This window comes from Parasteatoda tepidariorum, chromosome 5 (genome assembly GCF_043381705.1).
Source record: "Parasteatoda tepidariorum isolate YZ-2023 chromosome 5, CAS_Ptep_4.0, whole genome shotgun sequence".
NCBI classification, from domain to species: Eukaryota; Metazoa; Arthropoda; class Arachnida; order Araneae; family Theridiidae; genus Parasteatoda; species Parasteatoda tepidariorum.
In genome coordinates, this window is record NC_092208.1 from 57,984,558 (window position 1) to 57,999,267 (window position 14,710).

A 14,710-nucleotide genomic window follows, 5' to 3' on the forward strand; every position below is an offset into this window, starting at 1 on the left:
CTGTTGATAACAAAGAAGTTGCGACCAATTTTATCATCTCAACGCAATTTTCGAATTTTCGAAACTACAAATTCATATTGATATATCTCAGACGTACACAGATTATATGAGATGCAGATGACGAAAACGTGTTAGATAAATCATATATTTTAATATGTATTTATAAATAGCATTTATTTTTCTCCTGTTAGGATAAAGAAAAAAGAAATTACCATCAGCGATATTTTTTGTATGATTATAAAAGAGGATTGTTTTTTTGCCTGGTTAGTTATATAAACCAATTTCATAAAACACGGACATGTTTGTCACTAAGCATAATGTGTTTCGAATTGATAAGCTCCGATTAGAAACATATTTATGTAAGTGACCTTCGCATCCAACAAAAGAGTTTCCGTTTTAAATAAATTTCTCTCATTTTAAAATAGGATCTCTGATTATTTTATTCTGTGATATCATTTTGGCAAGTTATCTGATTTCTACAACTGACTATTTAAGTGCCTTTATTTTTGAAATTTCATAAGTATTCAAAGTTGTGGAGTAATAATGGAGTTGACAACAGCTTTACTATTTACCTGCTTAATTGCTTTTATTATTTATTTGATTGCTGGACGGGATGTTCGCAAATTGCCTCCGGGTCCTTATGGATTACCTTTCGTTGGTTACATCCCATTCATGAGCTCTAAGCCGTATTTGGACTTGCAGAAATTAGCGAAAAAATATGGCAGCGTTTTCAGGCAAGTGTTCCATTTTTAAAACTATTAGTTCAGTATAATTAAAATTCTTAGCGGCGTTACGGAGCGTCATGTACCCTGTAAAAAAGATTAATTTATTTTAGTATTATTTTCCAATCCCGTGCATACTAATAGTTCCTTTAAAGATGACTTTTACGTTTATGCTCTTGAAACCTATTGAATAGCCTTTCTAACATCAATTTGTCCATCTTTAACTGCCCCCCTCCCGAAGAAAAAGAAAAAAAACATCCAGCGGTGTTGATGATTCTGTCAACTGATTTCTTTACCTCAAAATAAAAAAAATTATTTATTAAAAAAAGTCTTATAAAAGATGTTTCTTTACCACTACTTTAAATATACGTATTTAAATTACTCTTCAAAAATGAAAATAAAAATGCGCACTAAAAAAATCATAAATTAATATTCAATCGGGAAAAAAAATCGATATTTTTTAAATCCTCATTGGGCTAGTTTTATTAAAGATTAAATTAGAAATATTTAAATTTATTTGGTAAAATGAAATGAAAGGAAAGGGTGAATGTTAAAAAAGGAAATGCCATTTATTTTCATGCTAAATTAACGGTATTGTATTAAATTGATAATAAAAGTAATTAATTATAAAAGTAATTAATTATAAAACTAATTAATTATAAAATTATTTAATTTCAAAAATAGTTAATTATAAAATCAATTAATTATAAAAATAATTGATTATAAAAATAATTAATTATAAAATTATTTAATTATAAAATTACATAATTATAAAACAAATTAATTATAAATTAATAAATGTGAAATTAATTAATTATAAAATTAATTGTAATATTTTAAAGCCCGATCTTTTGAAGTACGGCTTGCACCGTGAAGTTAGTACCGGGAACTGGTTTTTTAGTCGGATTAATGGCCAGTGTATATGCAGAATAGTTTTAAAAAGAGTGGTAACATTTCGGGCTATGACGAAGATGCTATTTGACTTGATCTTTCGACCAAGATTAGTTAAAATCATAAAATTAACTAAAAATATTGTGAAATAAAAAATAGAAATTATTTGAATAGCATGGTTGCTTTAATAACATATATTATATGATAAGTTAGAATTGTAAATGATTCTTCGATTCCAAAACAAAAAATTCATGAATTTTATAATTTTCTTGAAATTCCTAGCACTCTCCGAATATCCATAGTCTTGCTAGCGCTCTTCTAAAAGTTTTCCCCGCTTACCGGGGAACTGCAGCGCTCACCTTGGAAACCTATCACCGAAAGCAGAAGTTTTAAATTTTTTTAGTGTGGGGACCCTATATTATTTGCGAAAATTTTGTGGGACCCAATAAGCATTGCACAAATCCGACAAACGCGTAAACCTGTTAGTTTGAAGTCATTAATTTTAAGACATAGAATAATGTGAAAATTTTAAATACGTGACAAACTTGAAAATATAATTAAATAATAAAAATGCGTGGAAACTTTTTTTTTATTTGTCTTTATAGTTTTATCTTTATTTGTTTTCAAATACATTTTAAAATTATTTGGCAATTGTAAAGTAATTGTAATAAGTTAAAGAAATATTAAAATTGTTTAAATTTTTGGCGATCCCTTCTGAAGGTTGGAACCCGCAGGTTTTATAAACTCTGACCTAAAATATCATTACTGATTGATTAGACAGAAGCCTGGATGATTTTTAGCAATTTATACCTTGTTTCTACTTGAAGATCGAATAAATATAAGTTAGATGGTAGTTTTTTTCATTTGTTGACCCTTTTTTTATATTTTTGAGTAATCTTTTGTTTTTACAGATTGCGTTTAGGTACTCAAAGCACTATAGTTTTAAGTGACTATCAAGCTACTAAAGCTGCTTTTTCGCAAGATGCATTTATGGGAAGACCACCTGTTTCACCTTTTGAGAATAACAAAGAAACTTTAGGTAACTAAAATTACTATCATCAATAATAATTTGGTATCAGTTTTTGGCAAATGAGAAAGTAATTAAAAAGCATCTCCTATTTTTCCTCTTAAAATCCTATCTTCAAATGTTAGTACTGTAATTGAAAGTGTTATTGAAAAAATATATTACTTCTTAACAATATTAATGTAAAATTTAGTCTCTTTCTTAATTTTAATTGCACTTAAATTGAATTGATCTCTACATTTGTGAGAGGAAAGTATTATAGTCAAAATTTTGGTTTCTTTTCGACTAGCTGTTGTTCTAAAGTTTCAATGAGAGCCTGGTTAAAATGCGAGCATAACTTTTTTCCTGATAACTAATAGTAGAATTTATAGTCAGAAGAGCTTTTGATATCTCTGCGACTAGCTAGAGAGCTCAAATTTTAATTAGAGCTTTATGCTAAATGACTTTACTCGTTTCCCTGTGACTACATGTAAAATTTATCATTATTTTATAGCCAAACAGAATTTATCTCCAATTGAAATAGTGGCCAGTTTCTGACATTAACAAACTAACAGACATGAAACTAAAATGGCAGACACGAAATTAAATATTAAAAAATGTTTGAAAAAAAAAAACAAACAAGTTTTTCATTTGAACTAAAAAGAAGAAAAGAATTTTATTTTCGTTGCATCTAAAGTGAAAAACGGAGGATACATCATTTTAACTGGCTTTTACCATTCCAATGTTTCACGTTTTTCGTCTCAGGTGTGAAAAAAAATACTTGTTTATTTTTTTTTGTTCGTTTAGAAAGCACGATTTCTCGAAAACGTTTTTAATAAACGTTTATTAACGTTTTTAATAAACGTTTTTTACCAATAAAATTATTCAAGTAGACTTTATTGTGAAACAGTGAAGTAGAATTTTAACGTTTTTCAAAATAATGACGGGATTAAATACTCTACTAAATTTGCACATCATCGAAACGTGTTATTGAGGTACTTTAAGATAGCATTTCTAATATCATATCTCGCCGATTTACTAGTTTTAAAGACATAGATTTTGTTAAGGACGGTTATTTTAAACATCCAGTCCGTCCAGTTATATCAGGCTGACAATCAGATAATTTAAGTAAGTTTTTTACAAATTGCGGTTTAAATTCAGCACGTACTATCATAATTTAAAGAAATATTCCTGTACATTTATGTTCGTGGCCAAGGCCTACTAAGATCGTGATATTAGTACTCCATATCTGCTACGATTGTAAATGAGAGCCTTGGTGCATGAACCCAATCCAAATGTCCCAAAGATTTTCAATGAGTTTTTAACTATCGGCAATATACCATAGCTACTTCGTTTAGAACAAGAATCGAGCAGAACTGTACCATCAGTCTTATCCCATGTAGTAAATAATGTAGAGAAAAGACACACATACACGTTTAATAGTCTTTTTTTTTTAAATTTCATTTTTCTTGCATTAACAATTAAAATATATTACTTCTTAACANTCCGCTGACTACTCCTAATTTTTAAAACGTTTGGAAGCCTACCCGTTGCTTGTAAAGCGAGCTATGGCAGCTACAATTCCATTTGCTACAGTGAATCTTTGCGAAGCGGGATTTTCCACATTTGTGACAATAAAATCAAAACATCGATTGAATGTTGAACATGATATGCGCATTGCTTTGTCGAATACCATCCCCCAATCCAATTTATTACTTAAGGAAAAGCAGCAGCAACCTTCACATTAAAAATTTTTTATAATATTAAAATTAAATGTTTTCTAATAATTGATGTTTTTTGCAATAATTTTTTTCACAAGGGGTGGTCCGTGACTTCTTAAAAATTTTAAAAGGGGTCCATTACACCAAAGAGGTTAAGAAACACTGGTTTAGAACAAGAATCGAGCAGAACTGTACCATCAGTTTTCTTCCATGTAGTAAATAACGTAGAGAAAAGGCACACATACACGTTTAATAGTCTATTTTTTTTTTAAATTTTATTTTTTTTTCATTAACAATAAGTGAAGCAGGGCTTACCTTGTTGAATTCCCTTAAAGTTGCTCACATTCTGCAATATATTATTTAAGGTATTAATTTTGAAGGAATCACTGGTCTCTTAACGCATTCAAAAAAGCTTTTTTTGTTATTTAGTATTGAAATAATTTTATTAAAGAGTAAAAATTGTTCGTTAAATGATTTTTTTCACTATAACCAAACATTTATGAAACATGTGATGGTTTATTCTTTCATTAGAAACCGGTGCTTTCAATGATTTACCATGGAAAGAGCAGAGAAGATTCTCCCTTCACATGCTCAGAGATCTCGGATTTGCAAAAACACGAATGGAAGAGCACCTGAAAGTAAGATATTTAACGATTGTTTCAAAACAAGATATGATTATTTAAAAGTTAGACATAGTCTTGAATAATGAAATGAAAAATTTGTACGTTTGTGTTTTTCTTATAACCCAAGAACAGTTTGTTCTATCGTCCTGAAATTTGGACTCCAATCCTAAAATGTATTCGAAATTTTGAAATAGTTCGCTTGGTAGAGTCGTTTGAAAAACGGAATATTATCTTTGGTTGAGCATTAGTCATCGTTTTAAATTAAGTTAAAATAGATTCTGTTTTTCGAAACATATTAAAGATTTAGTGACATTTGCCAGCTTATAGCTCTATTTGATAACAACGAGTTCAATTGCACGCTCTTTAATATTTAATTACTTTTTATTCGCTATATATAACAGATACACTAAGGGATTAATTTGAACATGGTAGCATAGGCGGACTGAGCACCATAATAGTGTAACAAGTTATCCGAAACTACGTGTCTATTTTGTTTTTCTAGTTATGCTTTTAAACCATGTTTTTATAAAACTAAATAAGTTAAAGTTAAAATCCACGCTATACTTTTCGCTATACTTTTATTGTCACATACAATACTGAATTAATTTTGGTAATTGGTACTACTGGTATTTGGTGCAGTTTAAATATGTATCAAATACACTAATGCAGGTACTAAGTTATGTTATTGGAAAGTACGATCTTCGGAGCATTTAAAAATAAGATCTTTAGGGGGCATCTAATTGAACTACTTAAAAAGCATTTAAAAGGTAAAATCTTTAACTGCTGATCTCAAAGTTAGAACTAATAAGCATTTAAAAGTAAGATGTTATTTGTCATGTCCTCGCTATAACTTGCATTTTCGTCTAAATAAAGCTTTTGTTAGTTGAATGCTCTTCCCTAGAGCATAATGGAAATTTATGACCATTGACAATCTTTTTTTATAAGTTTTTTATTATTAATTGGGAGTATATAATATCTTTATAATTAATATTTTTATCATAACGTCATATGAGATTTTCAGAAAAATTGATAACTCTTTCGTTAGAGCTACATATTAATCTAAAGGAGTTTTGCTGTTAAATAATACTAGAAAATATCAACATGATTTTTTTTCTTTGTAACTTTTATCTTTCGTCACCAGGGTAAAATTAACGCCCTCAAGAAACAGATATATAGAATGCAAATACATTTGCTTAGAGTGTAAATACTTTAAAGTACTTTGTTTTTTTTGACAATATAATATTTCCTGATATAACATCTCAGGACAATTTGGTAACAGTTTCCTCCATAATATGAGTAAACGCGATTTAGAGGAATAAATATGTAATTACTTGCAAAGGTTAAAAAATATTGTGAAGTAATTATAAAATTAATATTTTAACTTTTTTCATTGAAATTTCCCTTTAAATATATGTAATTGCTTACATACTTTTTTTAATACATTTCATATCATTATCTTATTTCTCCCTTGTTTTTTCTTAGGAAGAAATTCATGATTTGTTGAATAATTTTGAAGAGTTAGGAGGAAAACCAATTGTTCTTAAACCTCTTTTAGCTCCTAGCATGTCTAATAACATAGCCACGCTTGTTTTCGGGCAAAGGCTAAAATATGATGATCCAGTGCGTCGAATGCTGGATAAGGGCCTAAGCGAGGGAGCTGCAGCTGCTGGACAAGTAGCTTGGGAACTATTTTTTCCATTCCTAGCTAGCGTTGTGAAATTTCTCGGTTTCAGTGGAGCAGCTAAGATTGCTAAAACTCAACAAGATACTAGAGAATATGTCTGGTAAGCATAAATTAACTAAATGCTGTAATGTTATATTCGTATTTAGTTTTAGTTAAATACGAAATGATAATAACTGTTAGAATTCACATTCTGCAACAACGGTAAAATAATCGGCTACTGTTCAAGTTTACGGATAGGAACATTTTTTACCTTTACGGCTTTGAAACTGTTTACAATTCATATGGTTGAAAAACAGCGAATTTTGTAACTATTTACAACTAGCATCGTTTCAAAACTGTAAAAATGATGAAATTTAGCGGGACATAGGAGTTAAGTAACGTTAGGCTTTTCTTCATGTTAGGCGTTTGGATAATGTATAAGGCGCAAAATAAAAAATGGGCCACCCTGAATAACCTTTGATCCAAAGATTGGATTTTCACGCTCTATGACACAATTTTAAGGGTTCAATGGGTCGACGTGAAATATGCTAATTAATTAGAACAGAGGATATTTAAAGTTACGAAATAAGGCAGGAAGATGGTCTAACTTTGAATAATAAAAAACATTTACTTAAAGTTGTTTTTCGTGTGGAATTATCTTTGTCTAAATGAATTTTATTATTGTGAGCAAACTTTTTTTTCATTCTAGTTATTTTTAGTTCTCGAGATATGGCGAGATACGCAAAAATCAAATTAATATGAAGATGTCCGAGCGTCAGAAATCTCTCTCGGCCACATTTTTGGGACCATGTTTCCCAGATTACCCCTTACAAATTGGGGGGGGGGAGGGGAATTTGAATCTGTTGAAAAAAAAGGTATATTTTTTCAGAGAAAGTACGTTTTCGTGTCTGGTTTTCTAACATAAAATAATTGGAATAATAAATTAAGGTCACCCCCTTAAACCATTAAGTCTTAGAATGTGAAAATTCGATCATTAGATCACAGGTCTTTCAGGGTGGTCCTTTTTTATTTTGCGCATTTTACAAAGGAATTACGTTGTAATTGAGTGTGCTTTGTCAAATGAACGATGGAATGTGGCTTAACTATTTTGTGTGATGGTGCTCTCTATCGTGAGAAATGAGAATTGCTAGACTTTTTTGTAATTAAGCAGCTAAGTGGTGCTGTTATTTATGAGTAAATTTAAATTTTATATTCGAATAATCAATGGTTATCCCTTGAGGAGTGCAGGACAGGGGAAACTCTTCATGTACTGAAGGAAAGGAGGAAATATTACATTATAAGTGCAAGGATTCGAACTCCTGTTCACTGACTATGAGATAGACAAATTAACTCTGCCAGATAACGTAAAGAAGAAAATTAAAAGACTAACACTATATCTAAAAGTTTTTCTTTCTGTTAATGTGTATAAAAACGAGATATTTATAATTTTTTTTTGGATTTGTTAAATAAATAAAAATTTCGATTTATTTTTCTGCATTTAAATGTTATTATTTTACTACTAAAGCCTTTTCCGTAGCAAATATTATTATTTTTCTTCAAGGAAACAAATTATTCAACATGAGCAAACTTTGGATGAAAACAATATAAGAGATTACATTGATGGCTATTTATTAGAAATACGAAAAAGAAATGAAAAAGCTTTTTGCAGTAAGTGAGATTTTCTTTATTACGTAGAAAAAAAAAGCAATAACTAATGTTTTAAATAATTGCAAATTACTATTTAGAATTGTTAATTTCTAATAGTAATTTATTATCATTAGGGTCGATAAAGATAGTGATATTAGATAATATAAAGTATTAAATATTAAATTTAATGATAAAATTCTAATTAATTATTATTTTGGTTGCTTGAAAAATAATGACTATTTGCTATTTAAAATAAGGAAGCCCCACCTAAACTTTATGCCACAAAGCCCCGAGTGACGAAGTTGAAGTAACATAAAGATGGAATATTAAATCTAATTATTAAAAAAAATTATATAAAAATTATTTTTAGTTAAATATTTTTGCTAACTTTTAGTGCTATGATGTTAAACTTCTGAAAACATTCTTTACGAAGAAAATAAATTACGTGATAATGAATACTCTGTCCTATTTACTGTAAATATTATTTTCTTTTTTCAAATACTGTAAATATTTACTTTAAATTTTTTTTTCTTTCTTTCGTATATTTTTTCATCCTGTTTCATTATTACTATGCAGGATGAATTTCTTAATTAATATCAGTGGATTACTTACTTTACATAAGCCTTATAAGCGAAATAATTAGAATAATGTATTGCAACTGCTACTGCCTGGAAAATTGTCGAAGACTAAAAAATAAACTTATACTATTTATTTCTAAGTCAACGATAATCTAGAAGGATTTTCTCATCTTTAAAACTAGGATTAGTTCATTATTCTGCTTTTCAATCTGCTAAATTCAAAGTTGCATAGAAATTTGAAATCGATTCGGAAAAGTAGCTGAATTTTAAACTTATATGAAAAACCGCAAAATACCGTTAAATGTCGGAGAAATCTGCCAGCTGCTCGATCTACTCAACACTCCCTATGATAGCTGGGAAATAATTTTTGTTTCGAACTTCTAACTTAATTTATACCAAGAAAAAAAATCAATTTAAAGATCCCAAAATTGTTTACCGTATTAATACAAAATTGGTTTCTCAAACATGATTTCCTAGTGGGATAAGATTTGAACCTAATAATTTTACCATTTCAACTTCATTTTCAGACTTATTGTTGAAATTGTTTGTTTACTATTAAACCTCGTTAAAAATACTTTTCGCCTAAGAGATTACTCAATTCTAGGGTTAGAGAAAGTTAGTTCTTATTCTTACTTTTAATGGCATTTTTTGTATTCATTATTTAATTTCAAATGCTGGCTGAATATAGTTTTATTTAAAATTTCCTGTAAAAGATGAAATAACGAATTAATTATAAAAATAATAATGACTAAAAAATGGTAACTAAAAATAACTGTTGAATGGTAGATAAACAACAGTAAAATGTTGCTAAATAATTCAATACCCTGAGATTACTTTTAAGTTAAGAAACATCATTTTTAGCTTTAAATATCGAATTTCGCATAATTATGCAAAAATCGTAACAATAACAGAGAATAATATTAAGAAAGAATGATAAATTACTATTATTGTTCAATAGCTTTAAATAAAGAATAAATAAACAACTTTAGAAGATATTTTGATAGTCTTTGTATTATGAGGATCATATGTGATCGACAAATATCTTTTAATGCAAAAAATGACAATAAGGCAGTATTTAATTGCCTTGTAAGTATTAGTTTTTAGCCTTATTCCAGTGAAAATTTTTTTACTACTCAGTCATGTACTTTAAGTATCTTTTTTTTATATGCTAGAACCTGTACTTCAAGACATGGTTGGAGCTTTTTTCGGAGCTGGGAGTGAAACAGTACGTCTTACATTGGATTGGCTTACACTGACCATGGCGGCTTTTCCACATGTTCAAGAGAAAGTGGCGGCAGAAATAGAAACTGTGATTGGCCGAAACCGTACTCCTTGCTGGAAAGATCACACAGACATGCCCTACACTGAAGCGACCATTATGGAACTAATGAGATGGCGAACTATTATTCCTATAAACGTTCTGCGATTGTAAGTAATTTATCGAAGATTAGCATTTGACCAATTTCCAATAACATTTTAAATTAACAATGATCCACTGCTTTTTGCAGCTTTTATTTCATTTGTGGGTCATATTTTATTTTATTTTATAACCAGCGTTGAACAGCCTAATCGATTTTGATTTTTACGACTATCATTATTCAATTTTGTAGCCTTGCAATTTCGAACCCAACTCAGAAGACAAGAGAAATCCCAGATCAAGCATATGAATAAACTGGCCGTCGTGGAGGACTTTTTGATTGAACTACATTTGTAATACATGGAGAGGAAAACTACTAAAGCCTCCAAATGTTAGCCCAATCGCAATGGAATTCTAACCCATTAACAGTCCACCACTGAGCACATTATGCGTCAATGCAATTTTCGATGCGAGTGGGGAGCAGAATTTGCAAGAACCAGCCACCGATAAGATTCGAACCTGGTTCACTTCATTGGGAGTTAAACATTATTTCCTGAGCCACCGCTGCGCTATGCGTTATCTTTGTAAAAATAGTTATCATACTAATCCATTCTTTCTTCATTTTAAACAAAATACGATTACTGCACGATTAAACACTGCACGATTATCAAAACAATTTGAGCCAGTATTTTGATGAGTCACCTTTTCACAAGTTATTCAGGAGAGCGCCCTTGGTGAATACACCATTATTTCTACATAGGGAATGAAATATTTCATGTATTATGCTGTTATTTAATGGAATTTCAGGAAACTTTTAGAATAAACATCTATAAGAAATACTACAGAACATTTTGATGCAAAATTGCTATCTTTAGGAAAAAAAGTATAGCTTTCCACTATATTGCATTGTGTCCTAAATATTCTTATGGATATTGCAAATATTAAGAAGCTAATGGATGAAGATATTAAGAGAAATCTGGAAGACATTTAAAGTTCTGAGTCTAAAAAAATATCTTAAAAATATTTTGATTCTTAAAATTGAGATTGATTATTGAGAGTTTATTCCTTAAATCTAAATGTCTCACATCAAAATGTAAATATGTCTCACAAGCTTTAAGTTGTACCACAATGCGTATTTATATCTCACATCAAAATGTAAATAGTATGTCTCACATGCTTTAAGTTGTACAACAATGCGTATTTATATTGGAAGGTAAAATATTAAAACAAAAATAATTATGAATGAGTTTCAAAATTGTACGGCAAAGAGAAACTAAGTCAAAGTAAATATCGCAATTGAGAATTTTTCTTATAATCATTAAAAATTAAAATACATTATGATCGCAGTTAATCTCAATTTCTTACGAATATTTTTTTTATCGCAACTCATGTTCCTACAATTTTTTTATGCAATTTATAGAGTGAGAAAAAAGAATTAACCTTCTCTTTAAAAGTCAAATTCGACAGTTATAGTTTTCGCTTTTTTAAAATTGAGAAAAATAATCTAATTTATTCCTTTTTCAGTACTTTGGCGGATACAGAACTGAATGGTTACTTTATTCCCAAAGAAAGTTTCGTGATCGCCAACTTGTGGGATATTCATCACAACCCTGAATATTGGGGAAAAGATGCAGAAGAATTTCGTGTTGAGAGATTCCTAACGGATGACGGGAAACAAGTGAAAAAATCGGAATATTTCATTCCATTTTCAATTGGTAAGTAAAGCTCTAAAACATCCATTAGATATCCTGCAAAAAGAAAAAAAAAATCCTTATTTACCATTTTACGGTTACGTTTTTCCTGCATTAAAAGTGAAAGAAGAAGATGAAAAGACGTGGCACAGTCTTCCGTCTACTGGAAGATGAGTACGATACTCTTGAATTCGAACTCACGTTTGTTTAAACTTTAAAGCAACGTTGCTTTCGTTTTCATTTTTAAAAAATGATGATGAGAATATGATGAGAATATGATGAGAATATGCGCCTACTTCATGATGAGAATATGAGAATATGCGCCATATAATATAATCTTCATGATGAGAATATGCGCCTACTTCATAAAAAGCAGTGAAAGGCTCTGAATGGAGATTAACTAAACTTAGCAAAAATGTTATGAACTGTCTCAATAGTTATAAAAATTGCATATTATTTGCTAAAAAAGCTTTATTTTATGTAACCAACAGAATTTTGAAGGATAGCATGAAAAAAAAGTAGGAAAAAATTTCCTTGTTGCTACAATTTCATATCACCTTAAACTGAATCGTATTTCGATTTCAAAACAGTTCTAAAATCAGCAAAAATTCAAAAAAATTTAAAAAATGAAGTTTTACTTTTAATTTACCTATTCACACATAATAAGCCTGATAAAAGTTATAATTCTCTAAATCTAGTTGCAGAAATGAATTGTAATGGATAATATGAATGGTGAATTGTATAGGATGATAAAATTCATTTGCGTAAAGATAATTTCATTTAAAAAAAGCTTTTAATAATTATTTATTAATTAATGACTTAAAGATTTCTTAATAGTAAGATCTAAGGATAAATAAATAAAAATTACCACATTGTTAAGATAATTTTAAGTACCAAATTCCGAACTTAAGTTAAATCGGGTAAATAATTTCGAATATAATCTTTACTATAAAAAACATTATGATTTTTTATAAAAAACATGAATTACACTTTTCTACACGTAATTTATTTGCGAATTAAATTCATTTTATGAGTTAAAAATGTGGAATTTATAAAAGAGATGATACTATATGCTGAATTATGCAAAGAAAGTATACCTTTCATTTACTAAGAAGCATGAATTATTAGTGTAAGTTAAGTAATATACGTGTATTATTTATTATGCATATTAGTAGATATTTATGTATATTAATATTTATATATGTATATTAATATTTATTTATTTTCAGGGAAACGGCAATGCCCAGGGGAATCTTTTGCAAAAATTGAAGTTTTCTTGTATTTTGTTTCAATTCTACAGAAATTTAAGATCTCTTTATCGCCTGGAACAAAGCCAGATTTTGATGGAGTTTTAGGGATTGGTCTTAGTCCAAAGCCACATGAATTGTGTTTGACCAAGCGGAATTGACAGTATAGTTATACTTGAGCACTTGAAGATTGTTTTTGTGTGAAACAGTGTTTTAATTTTTTCATATATTATTTTACTTCATCCATTTTCATCTTCCTCAATTAAAAATATTTTTCATTTTACTAAGTTCGGTGTTTTCTTTTTTTTTGGCATTTTCATTGAGTTACATATATTCTAAATTCAAATTTATGCAATTTTAGTAGTAAAATATCATATCGTTACCAATTAATTAATCCTTCTTAAATTTGGTTACCCGAAAACATGGCTAAATTTAACCCATTAGTAAAAGAGTTCAGAAGTTTAATGGTTTCCTCAACAAAAATTTGACAAAGTTTTCATAAACTTTTTACTGCTTTTAAGCAAACATTTAGTACAGTTATTAAGAATAAAAAATGTAAAATTTATTTATTAATTGTGATAAAAAGGTTTTAATGTCTAATTTTATTGTTTAGGCGTAAAATACCTAATAGCTATTCCGCAAAATTCGGTTTTTATCCGGCATATATCTCGGGAGGACTCGGGGCTCTAAAGAATTCTATGCATCTCCGGCTTGGGTGGGCTTGGATTAAAATTCTTTGAACTCGGGCAAGCTCGGACCTACATAAGCGAGCCCGAACTAATTTCTATTGAATACCTGCTCTTAGTACAGGGCAAAAAAAGTAAACATTCATTAAATCGGTATTAATTCACACAATGAAGTAAGGCACAAAACTGAAAGACATATACTGACACAATTAATCTAACTTTCCATTTCCATTTTTTTATTATTTGTTACCTTCCTGGTGGATTTATGCCTTTAGACTAAGCAAAAAATGTTTTTAGAAATTCATTCTCCCACATTTGGTATAATGCTATTGTTGATGGAAGGCGTGGAAGGTTGTTGGGAAGGCTTGATAGTTGAAAAAATACAATAAAAATTTTTTTTTCTCCGATACCTTTCCTTTTAGGTGGGCCGTAAAAACTTATTTCCACTGTACCTATAGTAGATATCTTGGTACTGATATTATTATATTTAGTGCATATTGAAACATAACCTATTGCTGAATTTAACTAAACGTCATTGGCATCAATAATAATAAGATATTTTTTTATGGTTTTCCTACGTGAATAAGTACCTTTTATTAATTAGCTTAACTTTTTAATATAAAATAACTTTTTATTTCATTTTGTACTTATTATCTAAATCAATAATACCATAAATTAGTTAATGATAATTCTCGAAAACAACTAATTAACGCCACTAATGTTTTTATGATCATTTTTGGTGAACGAACTAATATTAGTACTTATTTGGAAGATTGTAACTAATTCAATTATTATTGACACCAGTGTTTTCAATTAAATGTGATAATAAATACTACTGGTATTCGTATTGAGAACTAATTATACCTATATATGTATGCCTA

At 29.1% G+C, this 14,710-nt stretch overlaps 1 protein-coding gene across 1 annotated transcript in view; it reads left to right on the plus strand.

The window, feature by feature from the left end:
• Positions 1-423: 423 nt before the first annotated feature.
• LOC107457225 (uncharacterized) overlaps positions 424-14,710 on the plus strand; it is a 43,326-nt gene continuing 29,039 nt past the window's right edge. The window contains exons 1-8 of the mRNA XM_071181057.1: positions 424-734; positions 2,525-2,652; positions 4,869-4,975; positions 6,443-6,744; positions 8,185-8,291; positions 10,021-10,276; positions 11,730-11,920; positions 13,126-13,299. Coding sequence (XP_071037158.1) covers positions 544-734; positions 2,525-2,652; positions 4,869-4,975; positions 6,443-6,744; positions 8,185-8,291; positions 10,021-10,276; positions 11,730-11,920; positions 13,126-13,299 — 1,456 coding nt within the window. The 5' untranslated portion in view covers positions 424-543. The remainder of the gene's footprint in view (positions 735-2,524; positions 2,653-4,868; positions 4,976-6,442; positions 6,745-8,184; positions 8,292-10,020; positions 10,277-11,729; positions 11,921-13,125; positions 13,300-14,710) is intronic.